The sequence below is a fragment of the Podarcis liolepis genome (assembly GCF_965112155.1).
Source record: "Podarcis liolepis genome assembly, chromosome: Z".
NCBI classification, from domain to species: Eukaryota; Metazoa; Chordata; class Lepidosauria; order Squamata; family Lacertidae; genus Podarcis; species Podarcis liolepis.
The window spans coordinates 31,620,795-31,644,491 of NC_139570.1; the positions used below are offsets into that span (position 1 = coordinate 31,620,795).

The following is a 23,697-nucleotide window of genomic DNA, read 5'->3' on the forward strand; positions in this document are numbered from 1 at the left end:
TCAAGTGAAAGAGCTCTGTGGCATCTTTGCCCAATGCTATTGGCAGCCTTCAAAAGCAACAACAGACTCTGTGTGGAGTTTTGGAGCAGCTGACAGATTAAAGGGACATAGCACTGTGGTTTAAGAACATAAGATGAGCCTGCTGGATCATAGAATAGAATCTCGAAATTTTAGAGATGGAAGGATCCTGAGGGTCATCTAGTCCAAACCTCTGCAAGCAGTAAATGCATTAAAATGATCGGGACAACAGCCTATTGAGCCAAACAGCATGTTCTCACAATGGCCAACCAGATGCCCCAAAGTAGGGTGGCATGGGCATAGTCAAGAGGTGGCAGGGAGGCAGCTGCCCATGCAAATTAAGTAAATCAATAAAAATACTTACCTAGCTGAGTACCTAGCTGGCTACACCCATGTAGGGTGGTCCAACTGTTTAAACCAAGTGGGCTGCAAGAGTACTTTGACACAGAATCCGTGGGCTGTACACTGCCTTGTCATGCGGGGTAGGGAGCAAGGCCAATATTTGACACACACACACACACACACACACACACACACACACACACACCATCCTCACTCTGCCTTCCCAAAGTTGGCTAAGTGAGGTGATGGGCTTTGGAAGAAGGTGTGAGGCTCTGGCAGGGTCCCAAAACCTCCTCCATCCTCCCCAAAGCTGGGAAATTGCTAACTAGGTTTTACCAGCCTTTGGGAAGGCAGTGTGAGGGCTGTGGATGGGGGGTGGGAGGCGTTGCCAAGAACCACTGACAAAGGCCTTGAGGCCATGCAATGGGCCACCCTGCTGTAATGGACAGTAGAGCCAGACTAGATAATCTGTACTAAATTATAGAAATTTGTGTAATTGATGTACTGTGAGGTGGGTGCACTATATTTAATTGGGGGCAGCTGGCTGAGTAGATCTGCCACAATATTAATTGGCAGTGAAAAGAGGTGGGACCACTACACCTGCCCCAGAGGGAAACCTTCTAGCAGTATTCAATGGCATCTCAAGTACAGTACCATTTTACAATCCCATGGTGGGGTGGGGGCTTTTAACTTATTCTTTATGTACTGCTAAACCAGCTTTGAGTCATATATATATATATATGTGTGTGTGTATATATATATATATATATATATGTGTGTATATATATATATATATATATGGTTCGCTGCTGTAGCATCATAATGCTATCCTATTTTTAAAAAGAGACTTTCCTAATCATTGCAATTAACTACATTGCAAAAATGGCAATGACCCAAGATATATTTAAAATATATTAATTACCATTACCGTGTAATGGTACAATTGTGTAATAGCACTGTTATATAAAAATTAACAACATGTTAATTTTCTATTATTATTCCTCTCATTAAAAATATGTAGCTGGGAAAGCATTTTAGCAATAATTAAAATACTGATTTTTTAAAAAACCAAAGGTCTTAAAATAGCACTGATCTCAAGCATTTGAGTGAACATAAGATCATAAGGAGAGAGCCTGCTTGCTGGCCCATGGAGTCCAGCATCCTGTTCTCACAGTGGCCAACCAGATACAGCTTATGGGAAACCCACAAGCAAGACCTGAAGAGCTCTCTCCCCTTGTGTGGCTTCCAGCAACTGGTATTCGGAAGCAATCCTCTTTTAAAGCCATCTGAGTTGGTGGACATGCCTCCTGTGGGCATGAGTTCCATAGTTTAACTTTCTTTTATCGATCCCGAATCTTCCCTTGTTCACTTTCACTGGATGTCCGTGAGTTGTAGTGTTAGGGGAGAGGAAGAAAGACTTTTCTTCTCCATGCCATGCATAATGTTACAGATCTAAGGTCATAGAACTTAAATCACAGGTTAAACCAGGAAATCACCTGGGAGAAGGGCCATCTGGTGTAATTACCAGACAATGGCCAGTCATCGACCCTCTGTCTGAGCTCTGAGCAGAGTTGGAAGGGGGAGGTTTCAGGAGGCATGATGTCACACAGGAAAAAATGCGTCCGTTTGAAAAACAGAAGTCTGGATAAGGAGAGCAAGCTGTCAGATGGGGAGCAGTTACTTGGAGCAAGGGTTATTGGGAAGAAGACAGGAAGTGGGCAGAACTACAGGAGCTGCTATGAAGGCCAGAACCATCATGGCAGGCTGGGAATGAGGCATGGAGATGGCATGCGGGATTCTTTGGGCACCACTGCTATGGGGAACAAGCCCCTCTAGAGATGCAATGCTCTGAACTCTCTCCAAAGTAGACCCAGGTGTAAATATGCATGCCTGTTACAACAATAACAAACCATATTTCTTAAAGATACTAGTCTCCACTGAGCCTTGATTTCCCAATGGAAACACAACCCTTGGTGAGCTCTGGAACCCCCTTGGAATATTGCTACTGCTCAGCAGATATTAGGGGTGGCGCACAAAACTCTGCAGCAATAATTTTATACGCTTCTACCATGTCGCCTCTAACACGCCGTTTCCCTAAGCTAAAAAGTTCCAAACACTGCAACCGTTCTTCATAGGGGAGTCGCTCCATCCTCTTTGCTTGCATATGCCCAGTGCAGAATCAGCTAGCATATGCCTGGAAAGTTGCCAGCTTCCCCATCACCCGAGCAGGGCTTGCTCCTTGGAGAGGAGTCGCGCTCTGACACATGGCTCCCAGCTGCCACGGCTGGATGCCACGTGGGCTTGGAGAGCTTGTGCATGAAACGGAGCCAGCCAGGGATGAGCCAAGCCTGGGAGCAACACAAAGAGCTGGCTTGTTTACTTCCGTTCGGTGTTTAACAAGCAGGATCTGGTGCAGCGCCTTGTTTACAAAGGATCTTGGCTCTCAGGTGGCGGCAGAGGCGTCTGACGCTTTCTTGCATTTCCTCGCAACTGCAGTCATAGAAGCCTAGAAGCCTAGGGTTGGAAGGGACCCCTGGCCCGGGGGGGGGTCATCTAGTCCAACCCCCTGCAATGCAGAACACAGCTAAAAGATTCCTGACAGATGGCCATCCAACCTCCATTGAAAAGCTCTAATGAATCATAGAATTGTTGAGCTGGAAGGGATCCCAAAGGACATCTAGTCCAACCTCCTGCAATGTAGGAATCGCAGTTAAGAATATCTGACACATGGCAATCCAATCTCTTTTTCTTTGGGGGGGGGGAGCTCACCCTTTACAGCCACACCTCTTCTGCTTCTAGGGCCCTCAGCAGGGCAGATGGTTTGTTTCCCCAACTTATTAATGGCTAATTATCCCTCTGTTGATTTTAGGGGAGGATACCAGTAATATTTGTGAATCAAGGCTCATCCCCCCCCCTTTTCACCCCACCTGAGATTCATTTCTCCTTGACCCTCAAGCTGGATGACACACTTCCAGGGGGAGATTTGTTCACAGAGGAAGACACTGTGGGCTTTGTTTGGACTGCCCTTTTGAACGGAGGATCACTTTTTTCATCAAAAGGTCCAAGTCCGCTACCGAATATCCAAGATAAGCAAAGGCCACCCACCCTGGAGGATCATTTGAATCCAAGGGAGGAGGAGATCAAGCTCCATCTCAGTCCAGCCTCCACACACTCTATGCCTTCTAAGATTTAGGACAGATAAAAGGAAGGACTTATTCAACACAGCACATAATTAAACTGTGGAACTCGCTCCCACAGGAGGCAGTGATGGTCACCAAGGTGGGTGGCTTTTAAAAAGGGCTGGACAAATTCATGGAGGAGCGGAGAGCGATCAATGGTTACTAGCCATGATGTCTATGCTCTGTCTTAAAGGCCAGAGGCAGCAATGCTTCTGAATACCACTTGCTGGAAGCCACAGGATGGGAGAGCTGCTCTTTTTTGCAGGTGCTGCTTGAGGGTTTCGCATCTGGTTGGCCTCTGAGAGAAGAGAATGAGGGACCAGGTGGGCTTTTGGTCTGATCCAACAGGGCTCTTCTGATGCTCCTGTGGAACCTCCAGGTTCAGATACACTCTATCTAGAATAATCGAATCATAGAATTGTAGAGTTGGAAGGGACTCCAAGGGTCATCTAGTCCAACTCTGTGCAATGCAGGAATCACAACTAAAGCTTTCATGACAGATAGCCATCAAGCCTCTGTTCAAAAACCTCCAATGAAGGAAGATGCACCACCTGTCAAACAGCTCTTAGCACCAGGAAGTTCTTCCTGATGTTAGTTGGAATCTCCTTTCTTGTAACTTGAAGCCATTGGTCTGGGTCCTACCCTCTAGAGCAGGAGAAAACAAGCTTGCTCCCTCTTCCATGTGACAGCCCTTCAGGTATTTGAAGATGACTCTCATGTTACGTCTTATTTTCCAGGGTAACATGCCCAACTCCTTCCACTGTTCCTCCTAAGGCTTGGTTTCCAGACCTTTAATCATCTTGGTTGCCCTCCTCTGCACACGTTCTAGCATGTCTATTTCCTTCTTAAATTGTGGTGCCCAGAACTGGACCCAGTATTCCAGGTGTGATCTCACCAAGGCAGAATAGAGTGTTACTATTACTTCTCTTGATCTGGATGCTAACTTCTGTTGATGCAGCTTAGAATAGCATTAGCCTTTTTCCTTCTGCAACACACTGTTGACTCATGTTCAGCTTATGGTCTGCTAAGACCCCTAGATCCTTTTCATATGTACTATTGGCAAGCCAGGTGTCCCCCATCTTATTTTTGTGCAGCTGGTTATTCCTGCCTAAGTGCAGAATCTGACTTTTGTCCCTGTTGAAATTTATTCTTTAAGCAGATGTTTGGTGGCCATTTGTCATGAATGCTTCAGTTGACATTCCAGCATTGCAAGGAGTTGAACTAGATGACCCTCAGGGTCCCTTACCAACTCTACAATTCTATGATCTTATAGTTTGATTATGCTTCCCTGCTTGGAGTGAACTCTTGCCTGAGGTTCAGTTCACAGGGTGACACTCCGAGGCCATCCAAGAATCAGAACCTGGTCTTAGCTGTGATTCCTGCACTGAAGAGGGCTTGACTAGAGGACACTTGAGGGTCCGTCCAACTCTACCATTCTATTATTCTTTACTGGACCTTGGGGCAGGGTCCATCTACAATCTTCTTCCCCACAGTGAAGCATCCGTGGGCCTTCGAGAGGTTCTTTGGACTAGTGTCTGAAATATTTTCTCTACTCAGGAGGACACCTGCAAAACCTGACCCCAGTAGGTGAGCTGAGAGCCTCCACAATCCTGTTTCCTTTGGAATCAACTGACGTCTCTCTTCCTTTGCTGGCTCCGGAACATCGCAGAGACCTGGGAGTCCTAACGACAGTCAATTGTGCAGCAAGAACTTGGCACTCAGCTCATTGCTGGGGGAAGTGGGTGGGGCAATTACAGCAGTCTGCAAGAATTGGGGGTGGAGGTGAAATTCTAGGTGCCTGCACTACATCCCACCAGAGTCTGAACAGAGCTGAGTTCCACAGCAGAGCAGAGAAACACAGTCCAAATAACTTCCAGCAGGATCAAATGGGTGAGTGGTGAGGTGCATTAGCCCTTTTGTCAAACTGATGAAGATGGGACAACCTGAACTTAATTAAGTGGAGGATAATCCTGCACCAGGAGCCCCCTAGTGCAGCAATGTAATAGGCAAGAGAGGTCACATCCACACCAGACATTCAGGCACTTGAAGAGTCACAATTTCCCTTCCAGAAACCCCTGAGAACTGTAAGAACATAAGAGCCTGCTGGACTGGGCCAACGGTCTACCTAGTCCAGCATTGTGTCCTCACAGTGGCAAACCAGGTGCCTCTTGTGGGAAACGAGCAAGCAGGATTTGAGCACAACAGTGGCTCTCCCCTCCAGCAGTTTCCAGCAGTACCTGAGCGAACTACAGTTCCCAGGATTCATTTGGGGATGGGGGTGACCAAAGTGATTGGGGAGGGATGGAGTGACTCCCCTATGAGGAAAAGTTGCAGCATTTAGCTTAGAGAAAAGGCAACTAGAAATGACACGATAGAAGTTTATTAAATTAAACATGGCTCAGAGAAAGTGGATAGAGGTACCATAAGTTTTTCTCCCTCTCTCCTAACACTAAAACTGGTATGCAACCAATGAAGCTGAATGTGGGAAGATTAAAGACAATTAAAAGGATTTCTAGGTGAAACTGTGGAACACGCTTCCACAGGAGGCAAAGATGACCACCTACCTGAATGGCTTTATAAGAGGATGAGACAAATGCATGGAGGAGGAGAGGGCTATTGGAGGCCAAGGTGGCTATGCTCTGTCTCCATAGCTGGAGGCAGCAATCCTTATGGTTACCAGCTGCTGGAAACCACAGGAGGGGGGAGTGGCTCTTGGATCCTGCTATGAGTTTCCCATTGAGGCATCTGGCCATTGTGATGTTGGACTAGATGCTCCATTGGCATGATCAAGCAGGCCATTTTTGTGTTCTTTTGATTGGCCTGGAGGGCCTTACTTACTTACTTACTTACTTACTTATTCATTTTATTAATTTTCACTTATAGCCTAGCTTTTTTTCTGCAAAGAACTCAAGGTGGTGCTCATAGGTTCCCCCCCCCCTTCTCATCCAGTCCCTGCAACAACCCTATGAGGGTAGCATAGACTGAGAGGCAGAGACTGCAACCTAGCGTCACCCAGTCAACTTCATTGAGTGTGGATTTGAACCCTGGTCTCCCAGGTCCCAGTCTAATCCTCACAGGAACCCTATGAGGTAGGTCAGGCCAAAAGGCAGTGACTAGCCCTCAACATCACACCCAGTGAGCTCCACAGCAGAATGGGAATCTCTGCCCTGCTCTCTCACAGGTCCTAGTCCTGACACTCTAAGCACTACGCCACACTGGCTTCTCCCAGTTTCTTCCACGCATGAACATCCCAGTGCAGCTTTGCAGGGTTGGCGGTCAGGTTAGGTCTTGCATGTTGCAAATGCACTTTACTCCCCAGCCCTTACATTATGCTGGAAGAGAAAGGAGACTGGCCATCCTCATCCTTACTGCAACATCTGGCTCGGGGAAATTTATCAGCAGGGAATTGCATCATTTTAATCTTTAAAGCATCTCCCTTCTCCCCTGCTAAAACCTCCCCCCCCCTGCAGAATTGCTCAAGGAAAGGAGGCAGGTTTTTTGGGGGTGGGTGGAATTACTCCCTTCCCCAAATGCAGAGGCGGTAAAGGATCTCTTTACTGGCAAGCAATGGGGGGCTGGGAAGGGGCTCCCCAAATGCCATTGAGTGCTGAGACAGAAGAGGGGGGCCTGAACATTCATGTCAACGAGAGATTAGTGGGGGGAGCATTTTAGGTCTCTTGCCAGCGGCCAGGTTGCCATGGTGACCTGCTCAACCTTTCAACATCAAAGGGCTGCCTGTCAGTTTCCTGCCATTGAAGTGGGAGATGGGAGTCCCCCCTTTTTCCTCTTCTGCAAGCCCTCCTGTGGGGCAGGAGCGGTGTGTGGTGAAGAGCAAAGGACCCCCTCCTCCTTGAGCAAAAGGCAGACTGGCCTGGCACGAAGCCAGCCTCTACCCCCACCTTGAAACTGGCGGCCACTGACTTCTGGAAGCCCACAAAGGACCCTCACCTGCCAAGCTGGGGTGTTTGGGGGTGGGGGAATGGAAGAAAAAGAGCTAGCCCTGGGAATTGGGGGCAGGCTTTGTCCCTGTGACAGATGTCAGGATTTCCACTCAACTCAGCTTTCCACACCAACACAGGCCACCCCCACCCCAAGGAACCATTTTTTTTGCTCCTTTCAACCCTTTCTCTCCTCTTCTTCCTCCTGCTAAAGAGACAGGTTCATCTCATGGGAATTGAGGGGGGAATGATGCTGCTTGCCAGAAGAGAAGTAATGGGGCCCCACTTGGATGCTTGCAACCAGCAAGGGAGAACAGCTGATCTGTCCTTAGAAGCACAGATCCTACTGTTGGTTTCCCTGATTGCAGGGGGGGTGGCATGTCTGCATGATGGAATGGCAACATTTTATACATAAGAAACGTTCCAGCATTGCAGGGCATTGGACTAGATGCCCCTTGGGGTCCCTTCCCACCCTACAATTTTATCATTCTATGACATATAGATATAAGAAGAGGTTGATGGGCCCATCTGGCGCAGCATCCTGTCCTCACACCAGTCAAATGCCCCTAGGAACCTAGGAAGCTAGGTAGGCTACCTCTTTGCCTGGAGGCTCCATAAGAGCATCATAAGAGCCCTGCTGGGTCAGGCCGATGTGCCATCTAGTCCAGAATCCTATTCTCACAGTGGACAACCATATGCCCATGGTGGGAAACTTGCAGGCGGGATTCAAGCATAAGAGCCCTCTTCCCTCTTGCGTTTCCAGCAACTGGGATTCAAAACATTGCTGCCTTCAACAGTGAAGGCAGAAAATGGTCATCATGCCTAAAGGTAAAGGTAAAGGGACCCCTGACCATTAGGTCCAGTCGTGACCGACTCTGGGGTTGCGGCGCTCATCTTGCTTTATTGGCTGAGGGAGCCGGCGTACAGCTTCCAGGTCATGTGGCCAGCATGACTAAGTTGCTTCTGGTGAACCAGAGCAGCGCGCGGAAACACCGTTTACCTTCCCGCCAGAGCGGTACCTATTTATCTACTTGCACTTTGACGTGCTTTCAAACTGCAAGGTTGGCAGGAGCAGGGACCGAGCAACGGGAGCTCATCCCGTCGCGGGGATTTGAACCGCCAACCTTCTGATCGGCAAGTCCTAGGCTCTGTGGTTTAACCCACAGTGCCACCCGTGTCCCGGCCATCATGCCTAGCAGCTGCAAATAACCCTTTTCCCCCTCTAATGTGTCTTTCTCCCTGGCCACCATTTTATATCTCTGCACTCATTCCAGGGCTCATTGTGGGGTGAAAATGGGAGCAGCCACAAAAATGAAATAATGAAATATTTTTGCAAAATATATATATTCTATGTGGGCCTTTTCCTTTTCCTGGAGGAAGGAGGGAAAGAAACATCTCTAAAATTCTAGAGTGTTTTCCAGAGGAAAGGACTTTCATGGGAGGACTTTGCCCGGCTAGTGAGCCTTGCACAGTGGACATTATTGAATCATGGAATTATAGACTTGGAAGGGACCCCAAGGGTCATCTGAAAAAATGCTCTGCAATTCGGGAATCACAGCTAAAGCAATCATGACAGATGACCACCTGACCTCTGCTTAAAAGCCTCAAAGGAGAGTCCACCACTTTCCAAGGGAGTCTGTTCCGCCATTAAACAGCTCTTCCTCGCAGGAAGTTCTTCCTTTCTTGTCATTTGAACCCACTAGGTCCTCTCATCTGGAGCAACAGAAAGCAAGCTTCTTCCATGTGACTCAGGTATATGAAGATGGCTCTCATGCTCCCACAGCTGTTCTTCATAAGACTTGGTTTTCAGACCCTTCGTGATCTTGGATCACCCTCCAGCTTATCAATATCCTCCTTAAACTGGGGCACCCACAACTGGACACAGTACTGCAGGTGGGATCTGACAAAGGCATAATACTATGGCACTAATGCTTCCCTTGATTTGGACACGATACTTCTCTTGATGCGGTCTAGAATTGCATTGACTTTTTTTTTTTTTTTTTTTTTTTTTGCTACTACTGCTGCTTCATACTGTTAACTCATGTGAAGCTTGTGGTCTAACTAAGACCCCAGGATCCTTTTTCTATCTGCTGTTGACAAGCCAGGTGTCCTCCATCTCACATTCCTGCAGCTGGTTCTCCCTGCTTAAGTGGAGAACCTGACATTTGTCCCTGTCGAAAGCAGCCTTGGCAGACCTAAGGAATATGTGAAGGCAAGTATGATTTTTGTTTAGTTATATTGATATTTTAGCAACCCCATTTTTCTTTCTTTTCAGCTCATTTCCTTTTATGAAGTAGAGGAGACACTAGATATTAATATTATCTATACTGCATCTGCTGTCCATCAAAATGTGATTCACCATTTCTCCCGCATTGTGTTTGTTTTATCGTTTTCTAAACTATGTGCAAAATTGATAAGAGAGTATTTTTTTAAGAAGTTTTGTTAGTTTTGGCCCAGTTCTCCAATCTGTTAAGGTCCTCTTGAATCCCAAATCTGTTTTCTGAGGCATTACATAGTTACCCCTCTCAGTTTGGTGTCATCTGCAAATTGGTTGAGCATTCCCTCAATTCCTTCACCCTAGTAATTTATAAAGATGTTGAACAACAAAACGGGTCCAGGACAGAACCTTGTGGCACCCCTCTTGTCCCTTTCCCCTCCAGGATGATGAGGAAAACCATTAGTTTGGGTTCAGTTGGCCAACCAGCTATAAAGCCACCTAACAGTTACCTCATCTGGCCCACGTTTCTGACACACAGCAGGAACCTGCTTTACACGAAACGAATGTGGCATCTTATATTCCCTCAAATCCTTTCCACCAAGATTGCATGTGACAGAAAACTCAGCCTTTCTTCACATCTTGCGTGGTGACTGCCATATTAATTTCGCATGCAAGAGCAAGCAGAGGCATGGGGGCTCTTCTCTGGATTGGTGTCACCAGAGACAGAGATGGATCTGGAGTGGAGGTGCGGCATATGCTGAAGCAGGAGCAGAGGGCTGTTTACATGGCACAAACATCCCACTATGAGACAAAGAACCGTCTGTAAAATTGCACACCTAAAAATATGGGTTATTATATATATATCTCCTTCGAATCATAAAATTAAAGAGCTGGAAGGGACCGAAGGCTCGTCTAGTGCAACCCCCTGAAATGCAGGAGTGTTACATGTAGTCACATCAATTTTTCTCAACCCATAAGGGAGCAGCAAATTCAAAAATTCATATAGTAAGAAGTTTCCTGCTCAATTAGGTCAATGGCCCATCTAGTCTGGAGTCATGTTTTCACAGTGGTCAACCAGATGTCTCTGGGAAACCCACAAGGAAGACCTGAGCACAAAAGCCCTGTCCCCTCTTGCAGTTTCCAGCAACTGAGATTAAGCATTGCTGTCTTCAACTATGAAGGCAGAGCATAGCCATCATGGCTAGTTGCCCTCAATAGTCCTCTTCTTCATAAATTTGTCTAATCTTCTTTGGAAGCCATCCATGTTTGTGGCCCTCACTGCCTCCTGCAGAAGGAAGTTCCATAGTTATTGATGCACTGGGTGAATGACTTTATCTTTCCTGAATCTTCCAGCATTCAGGTTCCTGGGATGTCCATGAATTCCAGCACTAGGAAGAAAAGCTTTCCCTATCCCCTTTCTCCAGGCTATGTGTATTTTTAGGAATTTTTATGATCCCCCATTCGACTTTTTTTTCTAACCTAAAAAAGTCCCAAACACTGCAGCCTCTCTTCACAGGGCAGCTGCTTCGCCCTCTGTATCATTTTGATTGCCCTTTTCTGAACCATTTTCCCCCAACTCTGCAACATCCTCTGGATGCTGAGGCAACCAAAACTGTACTGAGTTTTCTAAATGTGGTTGCACCATATATTTCTATAATGGGGAGTCACTTTGACCCCTTGATCATTTTAGCAGGCCTTTCCTATCACCACTGCACCTTGCTTTATCGTCTTTCTGCTCAAAGACTCACGGAGAGGCACAATTAAAATACGAGAGACAAATGATCCTTTAGGGATCTTAAAGTGTATGCAAAGGGCCACAAGAAACTCAAAAAGTGCCCTATAGATGTTAACTGTTGCTGTTCCCAAACCCCACTATGCATAATACTGCCAATTAGGCTACAAATTATTTTCCAGGCCCAATTCAAAGTTCTGGTTTTGACCCTTAAAGCCTAATGCAGTTCAGGACCCCAATATCTTGATGACCATCTCTCCATCTTCTCTGGCCTCTCTAGATCTGCAGGGGTGGCAGCTGATGTGCTGGGCTGCTGTCTTGCCTTGGTAATGGACTGGATGAGAGCCAAAAAACTGAAGCTCAATCCAGATAACACAGAGGCACTGTTAGGGGGTGGTTGATTGATTGATTGATTGATTGATTGATTGATTGGATGGATGGATGAATGGGAGGTTGCCTCCTCTTGATGGGGTTACACTCCCTCTGAAGGAGCAGGTACATAGTTTGGGGATACTTCTGGATCCACTGCTGTCGCTTGAAGCTCAGGTTGGCCTCAGTGGTGCAGAGTGCCTTCCGTCAGCTTCAGCTGGTGGCCCAGCTGCACCCCTATCTGGATAGGAAGAGGCTGTTGTTAACTATGCTCTGGTAACCTCTACTGCAACATGTTATACATGGAGCTGCCTCTGAATATAGTTCAAAAACTTTGTCTGGTGCAGAATTTGGCGGCCAGGTTGCTCACTATACAATGCCAATTCTGGCCTGACTGCACTGGCTGCCAATCAGTTTCCAGGACGAATTCCAAGTGCTGATTTTGACCTTAAATGGATCAGGACTGCAATACATCAAAAACTGCATCTCCCCATATGAACCAACCCAGACCATGATCATCATCTGAGGCCCTTCTTCATGTACCTCTTCTTCAAGACCTGGAGGAAGGCAACATGAGAACGGACCTTTCTGCAGTGGCTCCCCGATTGTGGAATGTTCTCTGGGGAAGCTCGCCTGGCACCTCCATTACTTTTTCATGCTACCTTTGTGTGCATGGGATGCTTTAATGTTAAGGGGACCCCCCCTTTAAAAATGCTGGTTCTAACATATATATGTGCTTGGATTTTGGTTGCTTTGACAAAAAAAAAAGAGGGGGTGACTAATCATAGAATCATATAGTAGGAAAGCACACCAAGGGCTCGTTTAGTCCAACCCCTTGCAAAGCAGAATTCACAGCTAAAGAATAATAGAATTGTGAGTGTAATCTCCAACAGGTCATCTATTCCAACCCTTGCCATGCAGATACAACAGCTAAATTTAATATATATTCCTTGACCCAGTTTCTAAAGGAGAACAACAACAAAAGACACAGAAGACCACCAAATTCCATAGGAAAAAATATTTTATTAAACAATATATCAGGCTCCATCATGGCACCAGGGAATCAAAATCCCGTTATTACTGATTTTACCAGTGACAATGATGTTATGATAACTGGGTGAGAACAGTGTGTGTGTGTGTTTGTGTGCATTGAATGAATGTCTACAAAGTGACAAGAATGTCAAGGAAAAATTAAAAAGATGTAACTGTTCCATTAAGTTTGATGACACCCATAGGGCCCCCAGCATTCCCTGAGCCCCTGGCACAGAAATCTGACAATGCTGGAAGCCAGGATGGGATCAACCAGTGGCAGCCTAAGTTGCTGCATTCTATGCCCCCCACCCCACCCCCAGCATAAAAACCCAGGGGGGGGGGAACCCTTCTGTGAGGGAGGGGTATTAAACTAAAGCTTCAAGTTCCCCTACCGCCTGCCCGCCCGCCCCCAGTGAAAACATAGTGAGGGAAATCACAAAAAATGGGAACTGTTTTTTTAAACCTGTGTCCCACGGGGGGGGGGGGCTGCTGGCTGGATGTTGCAAAATTAGGGTGGTAGAGTTGGCAGGGGTGGGCCACCCACCTGGACCACCCAGGCGACTGAAGGAGACTCACATCCACGGGAAGGAAAAAACAGAAGGTAGCATTTATCACAAAACTGCAGGGTTGGATGGGTCCCAGAGGGCAATCTGGCCCAACCCCCTGCAATGAGGAATCACGGCTGAAGGTGGCATGGGATGAGGTGGCTCACGAAGGATGTATGTGGATGGGTGCAAGGCATGGCACTCTCTCTTGAGAGGCTGTGTGTACTAACACAGTAGACACTCAGCCCCCCTATGAGATGGGCTGGTTCACGTCTCTGAAAGGTCAAAGATGCTGGGCTTGGAAGCGTGTGTGATGCTGTGTAGATGGCTAAGCTTTTAGCACACGCTAACACACACTCCTCTCTCAGCCTCATCGGCACAGCCTACCTCCCAGGGCTGGCGTGAATGAAGGGGGTTCTGCAGTCCCAGGCGGGCATGGCTGGTGATATGCTTTGCTTACATGCAGCCGGGGAATTGGGGGGGGGGGACTAGCTGGATGCAAAAAGTGCTGATTCGGGGAGAAGAGGAGACACTGTATAAGAAGAGACCTTGGCTATCAATTACCAGAATTCAGGAGCGTTGCAGCTTCACAGTGCTCATTCGCACAGGAGCGGAATAAGGCTGTGGCAATGACTTCTGCTCTCCCAAGTCTGACCTGGCAGGGAATGTGACCAGGACACAAAGCCCTATGTTGGAATTAGAGAACTGTAGGAAGGGACTCCAAGGTTCATCTATTCCAGCCCCCTGACCACTAGAAATTGTGCAGAGCCAATTTATTTCTGAAGGGCAAGCAGGGAACCTAACAATTTCAGGGGAAAAGGAACAGCATCCTAAAGGAATTTCGGCTCCAGGGAAGGCTGGAAATATTTATGAAATGGCATTCCAGCCCCATCCAAACTGGCCATCCACTTCTGCTGGGGGCGGGGGGAGAGGACTGTGACAGATGAAGGACTCCAAAATGAATCTGAAACAACCAGAGGTTTTGTTTGCCAACCCAGAGATTGCCAAATGGTCAGTGCCCATCCCATGTCTCCTCTCCTCTCACACAGAATTGTAGAATTTGAAAGGGCCCAAAGAGTCACCTAGTCCAATCCCCTGCAACACCATCTGATGATGCCCTTTTTTTTGCACTGGGACTGTTTTTTCCGCTGTGGATTCCCCGCCTGGCTTTTGGGAGGGTAGCACACAGGCAATGACACCCCATGTTTGATGGATGAACCCTGCTAAGCCGGACTGCAGCATGACAAAATGTTTTACACCCGTTCTTGTGTGTTATTTTTTTTTTTTTAGGTTCTTATTTGTTTTGTTTTGTTTTTCTAAGAAAAAGCAACCAGAAAATAATCCAGAGTTTATACAAAACATCTTTACATTATATTTTTTTCCAAAAAAAGACTAGATATTTACACAAAATAAAACCTCAAAAATACAGAAAGAAATGTTCTTCTGAAGGGGCGGGGTGGGGAGAACAACAACAAAGAAACTGTTTTAGGACCCATTAAGTCAGACACACACAAAAATATCTGATCCTCCTCCTCTCCCCCATTCCCCTTTTTTATTTGGCTGCCCACAACTGGATGAGTTTGTTCCCTTTTGGACGAGGACCAAAACTAACCTTGGCGTTGGACCCTCCTGCAATTGATTGCGCACAAACCAATGGCGACAAGTGATGTCAGGAAAGATCTTACTGATTATGGTGGCAAGGATCACGGACAGGAGGAGGGAAAAATTCCCTGCAAAGTCAGTTTTATGAAGGGGAACTGCCTCCCATGTCGTGGTGGACACGTACGTGTGTTTGACGTATTTCCCTCTATATGCAAAGATGAAGAATATGCAATTTCCACGGTTTTCTTACAGGAAATCAAGTTTCTCAATGTAGCACATTCAAAGAGAGTGATTTCAGTTCCGTTCAGCCTGCCATTTCATACCTTCCTGTTTCTTGTTTGCCTCCCCCCACAGGATCTGCTATCTAAGAAATGTATCTATAAACCCACCCCTTTAAAAAAAAAATAGCAAAAGAAAAACCCTGGCCCCCTTTTTAAAATGTCATTTTGAGTCTGACACAAACTCTCCCTGACTTGGAAAACAGTGTGATGACATGGTAAAGCCAGCCTGGATTTGGTAGTCCTTGATTTCCAAAAGTCGCTGAACAGACCCTGGGACCGCCTGACTTGCCAGTTAAATCAAGAAAATGGACAGGTGTACTTGTCCAAGGCAGTATGATTCGAGAAAACAATTTGTGCTGCAGGGAAGGTAAGAAGCAAAATGCAAACCACAAAACCTTAGGCTGAAACCAGCATCATCCCTTCCAATCTAGACCTGGGGTTGGCATTTCCTGCAGATATACCTACCACCCATGGATGGCCCACGGCATTTTGCCACTTGAGGCAAAACAGAAAACAGGTGTCCCTCATGCCATCTCCTCCACTGCTGCTGGAGGCGGTTTGGAGAAGCCCCAGTGAGTGGAAGATGAAAAGGGATGGAGAGAAGCGGGGGGGGGGGGCAGCAGAGACGATGGTGGAGGTGGGAGAGAAGCAGAGGAGATGGGTGGGAGTGCTTCTCTGGGCTGAATCTGCTGTTCCTTCCCAGCCTGCCACCTGAGGCAACTGCCTCACTATGCCTCATGAGTGTACCAGCCCTGCTACCACCCACATTCTAAGACAGAGGGTTCTCTCCCCCCAAACAAACACACACTGCTTTGAACAGCCTCAAAGGACCCTACATTTGTGGCACCAAGAAAGGGATCGTTTGTATTAGGAGGAATGGAGAGATTTTCAAAAAAGAAAAAAGAAAGGAAGGAAGGGAGGAAAGCTTCAATTCTTTTTTTAAATAAAAAATAATAATAGCAATAACAACAACAACAATAATAAAAGAGACTGTTGGTTATTTGTGGAGTCCTGAGAAACCTGCCTCCTTGGCTGATCTCCACGGAGCATGCCTGAAAAGTGCAAGGTTTACCTAAAGCCCTTACGGGGTTTCCCACCCACCAACAGCTTCCGGATCCTGCATAGAGATGGGGGGAGAGTCAGTGCATTGGGGGCGGGGGCAGTGGGGGTGGGGTGAAAGGCAGGAAGAAGCCAAACTGCATTGGGCATGAAGAAGGTGCAGCTGAAGTAGCCCAACTGGGGAGACCTCAAGAGATTAGCTGGGTGTGTTTGGGTGTAGGTGTGTGATATGTGCACCTGCTCAATTCTTCCCAAGTCCATCAAGCCTCAGATTATTGCCTTGAGCAGGAGTTTGTATCAAAAGGGAAGGAAGAGAGGGTTTAAGGGCATAGCATGCTGGCAGCTGTAACGGGGGTGGAGGGCACCCTTCTGCGATGTCTCCAGCTCCCTTCAAGGCCTTCTGAGACCACCTGGCCTAGTCAGTTTGAAAGCAGAATCTACCTATGAAGTGGAGAAATAAGGCTTTGATGCAAGCAGGGAGGGCAGGCAGCTACAGCCTCAGGGAAGCATGGGTGCTGGGCCCATAGGTGTGATGGAGGAACGGTGTTTGTGTGTGTGTCTCTCTCTCCCAGAGTAGTGGGGGCAAACCAGGCCTGGGCCTGGGGGCGGGGGGGGCGTTCCTCCTCCCCTACACAAAGTAAGGCCTCTGGCATGACAAATTCAACCCAACAAATTGAGGGCAAATGGCTCTCATTTGGGGGGGGGATGCCCCCAAACCTTTAGAATGTCACAGCCCAGTTGTGGATCAGGCAGATTGGGTGTGTTAGTGATCAAGTGGAATGCAGGGCTCCCCACCCATGGAAAATGTGCTAACCCATCTGGAGACATGGGACATGGGGACAGGTTGGTGGGGAGGTGTCTGTCGCCAGGCGACAAAAGGAAAAGGTTGGAGCAGGGTCTTTGATTGGCGCTTCTGCCCTGATCTGAACACCCAGCTGGGAATGCTGGTGTGATCAGAGGAGGAGCTGAGCCCCGCTTCTAGTGCACAGCAACAGGGGCCAGGATTCCCGGAGTGCCAGCCGACCATCAAGATTTGTTCCCTCTCTTCTGCACATGAGGCAGCCAGCCACGGGACAGGCAAGATTCCCCACCCCAACCCCCAACTCTCCTAGGGGTTCTGGAGGCCACGGCTGCGGTTCCTTCCTCTGGGGATGCGCCTCAAAGTCAAGAAGTCTGACTGCAATGGGCTTCGGCTAGAAAAGCCATGTTAAGTTGGGCTCTGTCCTATTGCAATAGTATCTCATAAACTCTGTGCCCCTAACTGGATCTGCTGAAGCTTGCTGTAATGCTCTTGGTTCCATGTTTTATTTAAAAGCTGTTCCCTCACTTGGGTAATGAACTGGGGGTGGAGAAGAAAATTCTTACCACACCCTGGGCAAACCAGAACCTCAGTGCTGTTGCTAAATGGGCTAGTGGGTGACATCAGTGATGGGCTCTCTCCCTTCCATACCATACGGTGTTTGCCTGAGGGATGACGTGGTCCGAAAGTCTTTTCCGACAGAAATTTTTTTTTGGGGGGGGGAGGTGTTGCTGGGTTTAGATACAGACCTCTTGTGAGAACGGATAAGGTGACGGCTTTCTCTCTCTCTCTCTCTCTCTCTCTCCCAGCCCCCTCTTGGCCTCAGACAACTGGCTTTTGTCACTCAAAACCATTTGAGACTGAATCGCCCCGCCAGCCTCAAAGTTCGTCAACTCCTCTGAGCTCACTGCTTGCTGGACACAGCACGCCAGCAATGTTGGGACGCCTGAGAGAAGCACTTTTGCACACCTCAAGGCAGCTTCTGTGGAACAGAAAATGATTAGCTGCACAGGCCTGCACATGCATCCCTTTGTTCTCACAAAATCCCTCAAAACTTAAAGCAGACTGCGTCATGTGGCATTTTAATTGGTGCCAAGAACCAGGAAGCAACGTGGTCTTCAGTGCTGGAGCCCCCTGCCTCTGAAAAAAAAAGGTTGTTAACAGTCCCTATCTGTACAACTTCCGAGAGAGATTAAGGGCTCATCCACATTTTTGCTTGACACCGTATTTTGATCGTATCATGGACCGATTCATTCCCTCAGGTCTAAGAGCTTTTCTCGCCGTTCTGCGGCTGTACCTTGTGAAAATCCGGTCTTACCCAGTGAATCAGATCTTATCAGATATGTGGAAAATCTGAAGAGGGATTTTGCTTACCTGAGCTTCAGATCAGCGGGTGAGATTGGATTTTCGCAAGGCACAGCTGTGGAACAGCAAGGAAAGCGCACAGACACAGGGGAATTAATCGGGACAAGATGCATTCCAAATAAGGGCCAAGCAAAAGTGTGGACGAGCTCTAAGAAGCAGGATGAGGACACTAGAAAGGGTAAAACAGTGGGCTTGATTCCTAATGCCTAGGGTCACTGGGTTAGAGAGCAGGTGCAGGCCTCACTGTACAGTGGTACCTCGGGTTACAGACACTTCAGGTTACAGACTCCTCTAACCCAGAAATAGTACCTTGGGTTAAGAACTTTGCTTCAGGATGAGAACAGAAATCGTGCTCCGGCTGTGCGGCGGCAGCTGGAGGCCTCATTAGCTAAAGTGGTGCTTCAGGTTAAGAACAGTTTCAGATTAAGAACGGACCACCGGAACGAATTAAGTATGTAACCAGAGGTACCACTGTATTGGTTTTTCGTCCATGGAAAACGGAAGTGCTGAACTTTGTGATTCTGCTTTCCTTGCGGCAGCAAAACACACCTTGCAAGCCAGTGGCTCAGATCTCCCTGAACGGACCCTGCACAGGTGGAAGGTGGCAGCCCGTGTCTCGGACAAGATACAAGGCAGCAAGATACAAGGTTGCCTAACAGCCTGGAGGTGAGAGCTCTTTCCTGTTAAGGTTCCTTTCCTGTTCGTTACAGAACCTGGGCCTCTTTGTCTGTCTGTCTCTCGCTGACTACTGCAGACCTTTATTTTAATTTTTAAAATCTTTTTTCTGTTTTCTAAACTAAAAATAAAGAAGACAGACCTAAACTGGAGAGAGATGGGGGGGGAGAGAGAGAGATGCTCCGAACATCCAAGAGCAGAAGCTCAAAATGGCAAAGAGGGTCATTGGAGGAGAGGGGTGGACGCCTGTTTCCAGGGCCCTGGTGCAGCTCCCGGCTGGGGGAGTTATGTGTGTAGCAAATAGTTAAAAGAAGCTTGGGAGGCTGGCGGCAGCGACTCTGAGTTCCAACATTCCGCGACTTCAAAAGGAAGTTACAAAAAAGTTAAATGTCGCAGGAGAAAGTCAGGACCAGTCACCTCCCCTCGCTTCGCAGGTTCTCCATCTTTGCCACACTGGCAAACAGCTCCCTTTCCCAACTTATCCTGGAGACCAGGTTTAAGGACAGCTGACCTGGCGTGCACAAACACACACACATTTACACCCCGCCCTGAGAACACCTGAAATCATAAAAGCTTGGAGTAGTGGAATCGAAAACAAAAAGGGGAAAGAGTAAGTGACGGCGACGGCAACGTTCCCTGGACATGTCCGAAGAGCGAGGGGAAAAGGCACAAAGCCCAAGCACGGACAGTGGTACGTGCTGGGGGGAGGGTGGCGGCGAAGACCTCGGCACTCCCGAGGCAGGAGGGTCTGCTGGCGAGGTCCTTCTTCCTCCTCCTCCTCCTCAACTACAAAATCTCCGAACTACAAAACTAAATTACTGGAGAAGAGGGAGAAGGGCGTGAGGGGCAAGGGTGCTCTGCACTTCACCGTGACAGCGGGTGGACCGCCTCCCGCCCTCTGCCGTGCAGTGCAGTCACAAGCACGTTTCGAGCAGGAGGGGTTCCTGGCAGAGGCCGCCCTGCCCCCCTGAGCCCCAGTCTCTAGAAAGCATTTCCAAGGCTGCTGCTCCCTCAAACCTTGTAGTAAATGTTTGCCGGGCTCTGCGGGGGCATCTCCTGGACGATGTAGACGGGGTGCCCGTAGTCCCCGCTCACTTTCTCGTAGTGAGGGCAGTAGTTGTTCTCTGTAGTCCGCAAGGGGATGATGATGTCGCTGGGCTCCGAGCCGCCGCTGCCGCCACACTTGGGGCTGGCCAGGGTGCTGAGCGACAAGGCCTGCGCCCGCTGCTGTGTATGCTTCCGGTGGCGCTTGCGCAGCTTGATCAGCAGGACCACGAGGAAGATGATGATGAGGATGAAGATCACGCAACCCGCCCCGATGGCGGCGAAGACAGCCACCTTGGAGCTGAAGAAGCCGTTTCCCGGGCTCTGGCCATCCTGGCCGTCCTGGTTGACGTGGTCTGGGGGTGCGAGGGGAGGAAAGAGAAAGATGGGGGGAAGGAAACTTTGGTGAATTGGCTCTGGGCTTGGAAGAGGTTTCTAGAACAGCAATCAACCTAAATCCACTAACCAAACAAAATTAACCTTAGCTATCTTTAAAAGAAGCTGGACTTATTTCGAACCGAATTCATAGTTTTATTATAAAGTAGCATGAAAAAATGCAAGCTCTGATACCCTTAACAAAGTTTTGTTAAACACAATGGGGGAGGATATGTGGCTTGTGTTTGTGTGGGAAGGGTTTGTGTGCCAACATCTCATTCCAGTATCTTTTTAAAGGGCTGAATTGATCCATCAGTTACATTAAGCAATGTAGAGTGCAATTTAAAAACTAATCCTCTACTACCTAATTGTTGGAGGGGATGTAATAAACTCAGTACAGGCATCCCCTCCCCACTAATCTGCATCCTATTATGTTTCAAAACCTCCAATTAATCATGGAATTGTAGAACTGCAGAGTCAGAAGGGACCCCACCGGTCATCTAGACAAACCCCCTGCAATGCTAAAGGATCACAGGATTGTGTGTTGGCAGTAGGCCACAGTCAAAGGAGCTGCAAATTTGTTGTGCTGGATTCGATTTGGGGTCTTGCAATTTTGACGAGCTCATGTTTGTTTGTTTTTCTTTTAAAGGAAAGGAAGTTACTAGTTGTCATGATTGTGTGCGTGTCATTATATTACAGTTTGTCAACAAAACTATTATGTATTACCCATCCTTGTTTCTCAAGAAGAAAAGGAAAAGGAATGAAAGAAAATAAAATAAAATGGCATGGGGGTGGGGAAGGATCATATAAAATTCTATAGTGCTGTGAATGAAGTAAAAGGAAACTTAATTGTCATTTCCACTGTCATTTTTTTATGCTTGTGAGAACTAGTATCTTCCTTTCCTTTAAAAAAGACCCCCTGCCTGATCACTTTCCCCTTCTTTTCCTGCCACCCAGCACCAAGCCCCTCTTGATTTCACACCACGGCACACCCTCTTGACCAAGCTACTGGTTTCCTGGTTGCCGCTTTGCACAAATATTAAGGCAAGGAAGGCAGTAAGAACGCTCTAAATAGGGAGGAGCTGATCCAGAAAGCGTGTAGCATTGAAATGAAACCGAGGGAGGCAGAGATCCAGGGACTGATGGAAGATCCGGACTGCAACAGGGACCAAGAGGTGAACTTCCTGGCACACGTCACTTTCCTGGGTGACTTGGCAATGATTTATAATGAAGCTTTGTGTTCGTAAAAGTGGGTCCCAGTGGTGTCATGGTTTGACGTCCAATAAAATTTAAGTTTTGAAAAGTTGTTTTTAAAAGATGAAGACGACCCCTTCCTGAAACCATGGAGAGTCACTGCTGCCAGTCCATGTAGACAAGATGGAGCTAGATGGATCAAGACTGTGACTCTATATCAAGGCAGCTTCCTATGCTCATATTTAAATCGGGTCTTTATTCATGAGGACTGGAGCCTTATTTTTAAAAGAACGGTCATGGCGAAAGCAGCTGTCCCTATTCCTATGGAGAAGTAGCTCAGTGGGGACAGAGCACTTGCTTTGCCTGCAGAAGGTCCCAGGTGCAATCCACAACTGGCATCTCCAAGTAGGACTCGGAGAGAGACCAATACCTGAAACCCTGGAGAGGAGTTGCTGCCAGTCAGTGTAGACAAGGCAGAGTGAGATGGACCAAGGGTCTGACACTGCAGAAAGTAGCATCCTATGCTCTTTTACAACAGGGAAAACAGTTATTTTGTGAACAGACAACGTACATAAAAATGACTCTGTGAACTATCACAGAAGTGCTGCTTTGGAAACTAGAGGCAGGCAGACCCAAACTGACCGTGCTGAAGATCCTAGTGGGCAAAACCTGTATTTTCATAACTTTATACTTGCAAGGGGCTGGGTGTTTCCAGGAATGAGTACTTTTGTTTCATGGAAGCACTGCACCATGGGGTGCATAGTCTGAAATATCTCCCTGCATCATGGGATTTATAGTCTCAAACATTTCCCTGCATTGTGGGGTTCATGGTCTGATTCCTACGCTCCTGCTCTGTACCTGGCTTCCCAGGGTCCTCCACAGGTGGGAGCCGGTTGCGTGGGCTCTGTGTGGCAATTTTGACTGTATTGTCAGAGTCCTTGCTGGGCCGGCTGGTCGTCAGCTGCTCGGGCATCACAGCATTCGGATCTAGGTACAAAGACAGAAAAAATCGGGATGATAAAACTGGGCCCAGAAAGAGGACATAATCTCTCCTGCTATGCACCTGGCCCTTTGGGAGGTGAGTACCAGGCCGGATTATTTTATCAGCAGAGGAGCATGCAAGGTTAGAGCATGCAAGGTTAGGTTGCTGCTGGGTGTCATAGATCAGGGAAGTCAAGCAGGCAATATAAATCAGGGAAGTCAAGCAGGTGACATGCACTTAAGAGGTGGAAGGAATCCATATAACACTAAAGGATAGGAGTCTGACTTTTGAGTTTGACCTGCCACTCTAAAATCACATGATTCTATGGCCTCTGTACTTCTAGTCCTCATGATTGCATATTCAATAGCTTGGAGGGCTGTGCAATGTCTGTGAAGGTTTCAAAGCCCCAAAAAGCAACGGGGACTGATTCATTTGGTCTGAATTCTGGGTTCTGAGTGTGCGTGCCATGCCTCACACACCGATGGCTATATTCCCTTCCCTACTTGATATATCAAGCAAAATCTCACTGAACTACCAACTTTCATTTCAACCTGTTAAAAAAGAAAAAAAAGTTTCAACGATTGATCCTTGGAAGTCAATGTGTACCCATGAAGCTGAATCACAGGGTTGGAAGGGACCCCAGGGGTCATCCAGCCCAACTCCCTGCAATGCAGGAATTGCAGCTAAAAAATTCCTAACAGGTGGTCATCCAACCTCTGGTTAAATACCAACAATGAAGGAGAGTTCACAATTCTGGCAATGAAATTAGGTTTTGGTGCAAGCCCAAATATCCTGAGCCACAGTGCTCTCAAGCCCATGGACTTCTGAGTTGGTGGGACCCCCTCTTCTGAAGGAGGCAGGGTTTCCAGACAAGGGGGTGGGGAACAGAGGTGGTGGAGGCAGCACTGGGAAAAGTCTGGTGTCTAGCGGCAGATCTGATTGCATGCG

The 23,697-nt window shown here is 47.7% G+C and overlaps 2 protein-coding genes and 1 pseudogene across 3 annotated transcripts in view; 1 reads left to right on the forward strand and 2 right to left on the reverse strand.

Annotated features, from left to right (window-relative positions):
• The window catches only part of LOC310698311 (uncharacterized protein), a gene marked incomplete at its 5' end in the record, with an annotated part of 139,984 nt that overhangs the window by 13,646 nt on the left and 102,641 nt on the right, over positions 1–23,697 (reverse strand). The gene's annotated exons all lie outside the window — the stretch shown is intronic.
• The window catches only part of EFNB1 (ephrin B1), a 73,549-nt gene continuing 64,573 nt past the window's right edge, over positions 14,722–23,697 (reverse strand). The window contains exons 4-5 of the mRNA XM_083485312.1: positions 22,626–22,754; positions 14,722–20,554 (exon numbers count right to left, since the gene is read on the reverse strand). Coding sequence (XP_083341438.1) covers positions 20,166–20,554; positions 22,626–22,754 — 518 coding nt within the window. The 3' untranslated portion in view covers positions 14,722–20,165. The remainder of the gene's footprint in view (positions 20,555–22,625; positions 22,755–23,697) is intronic.
• On the forward strand, positions 21,548–22,616 carry LOC310697904 (protein S100-A6-like; annotated as a pseudogene). The gene has a single exon. The product of its transcript is annotated as a protein S100-A6-like (transcript).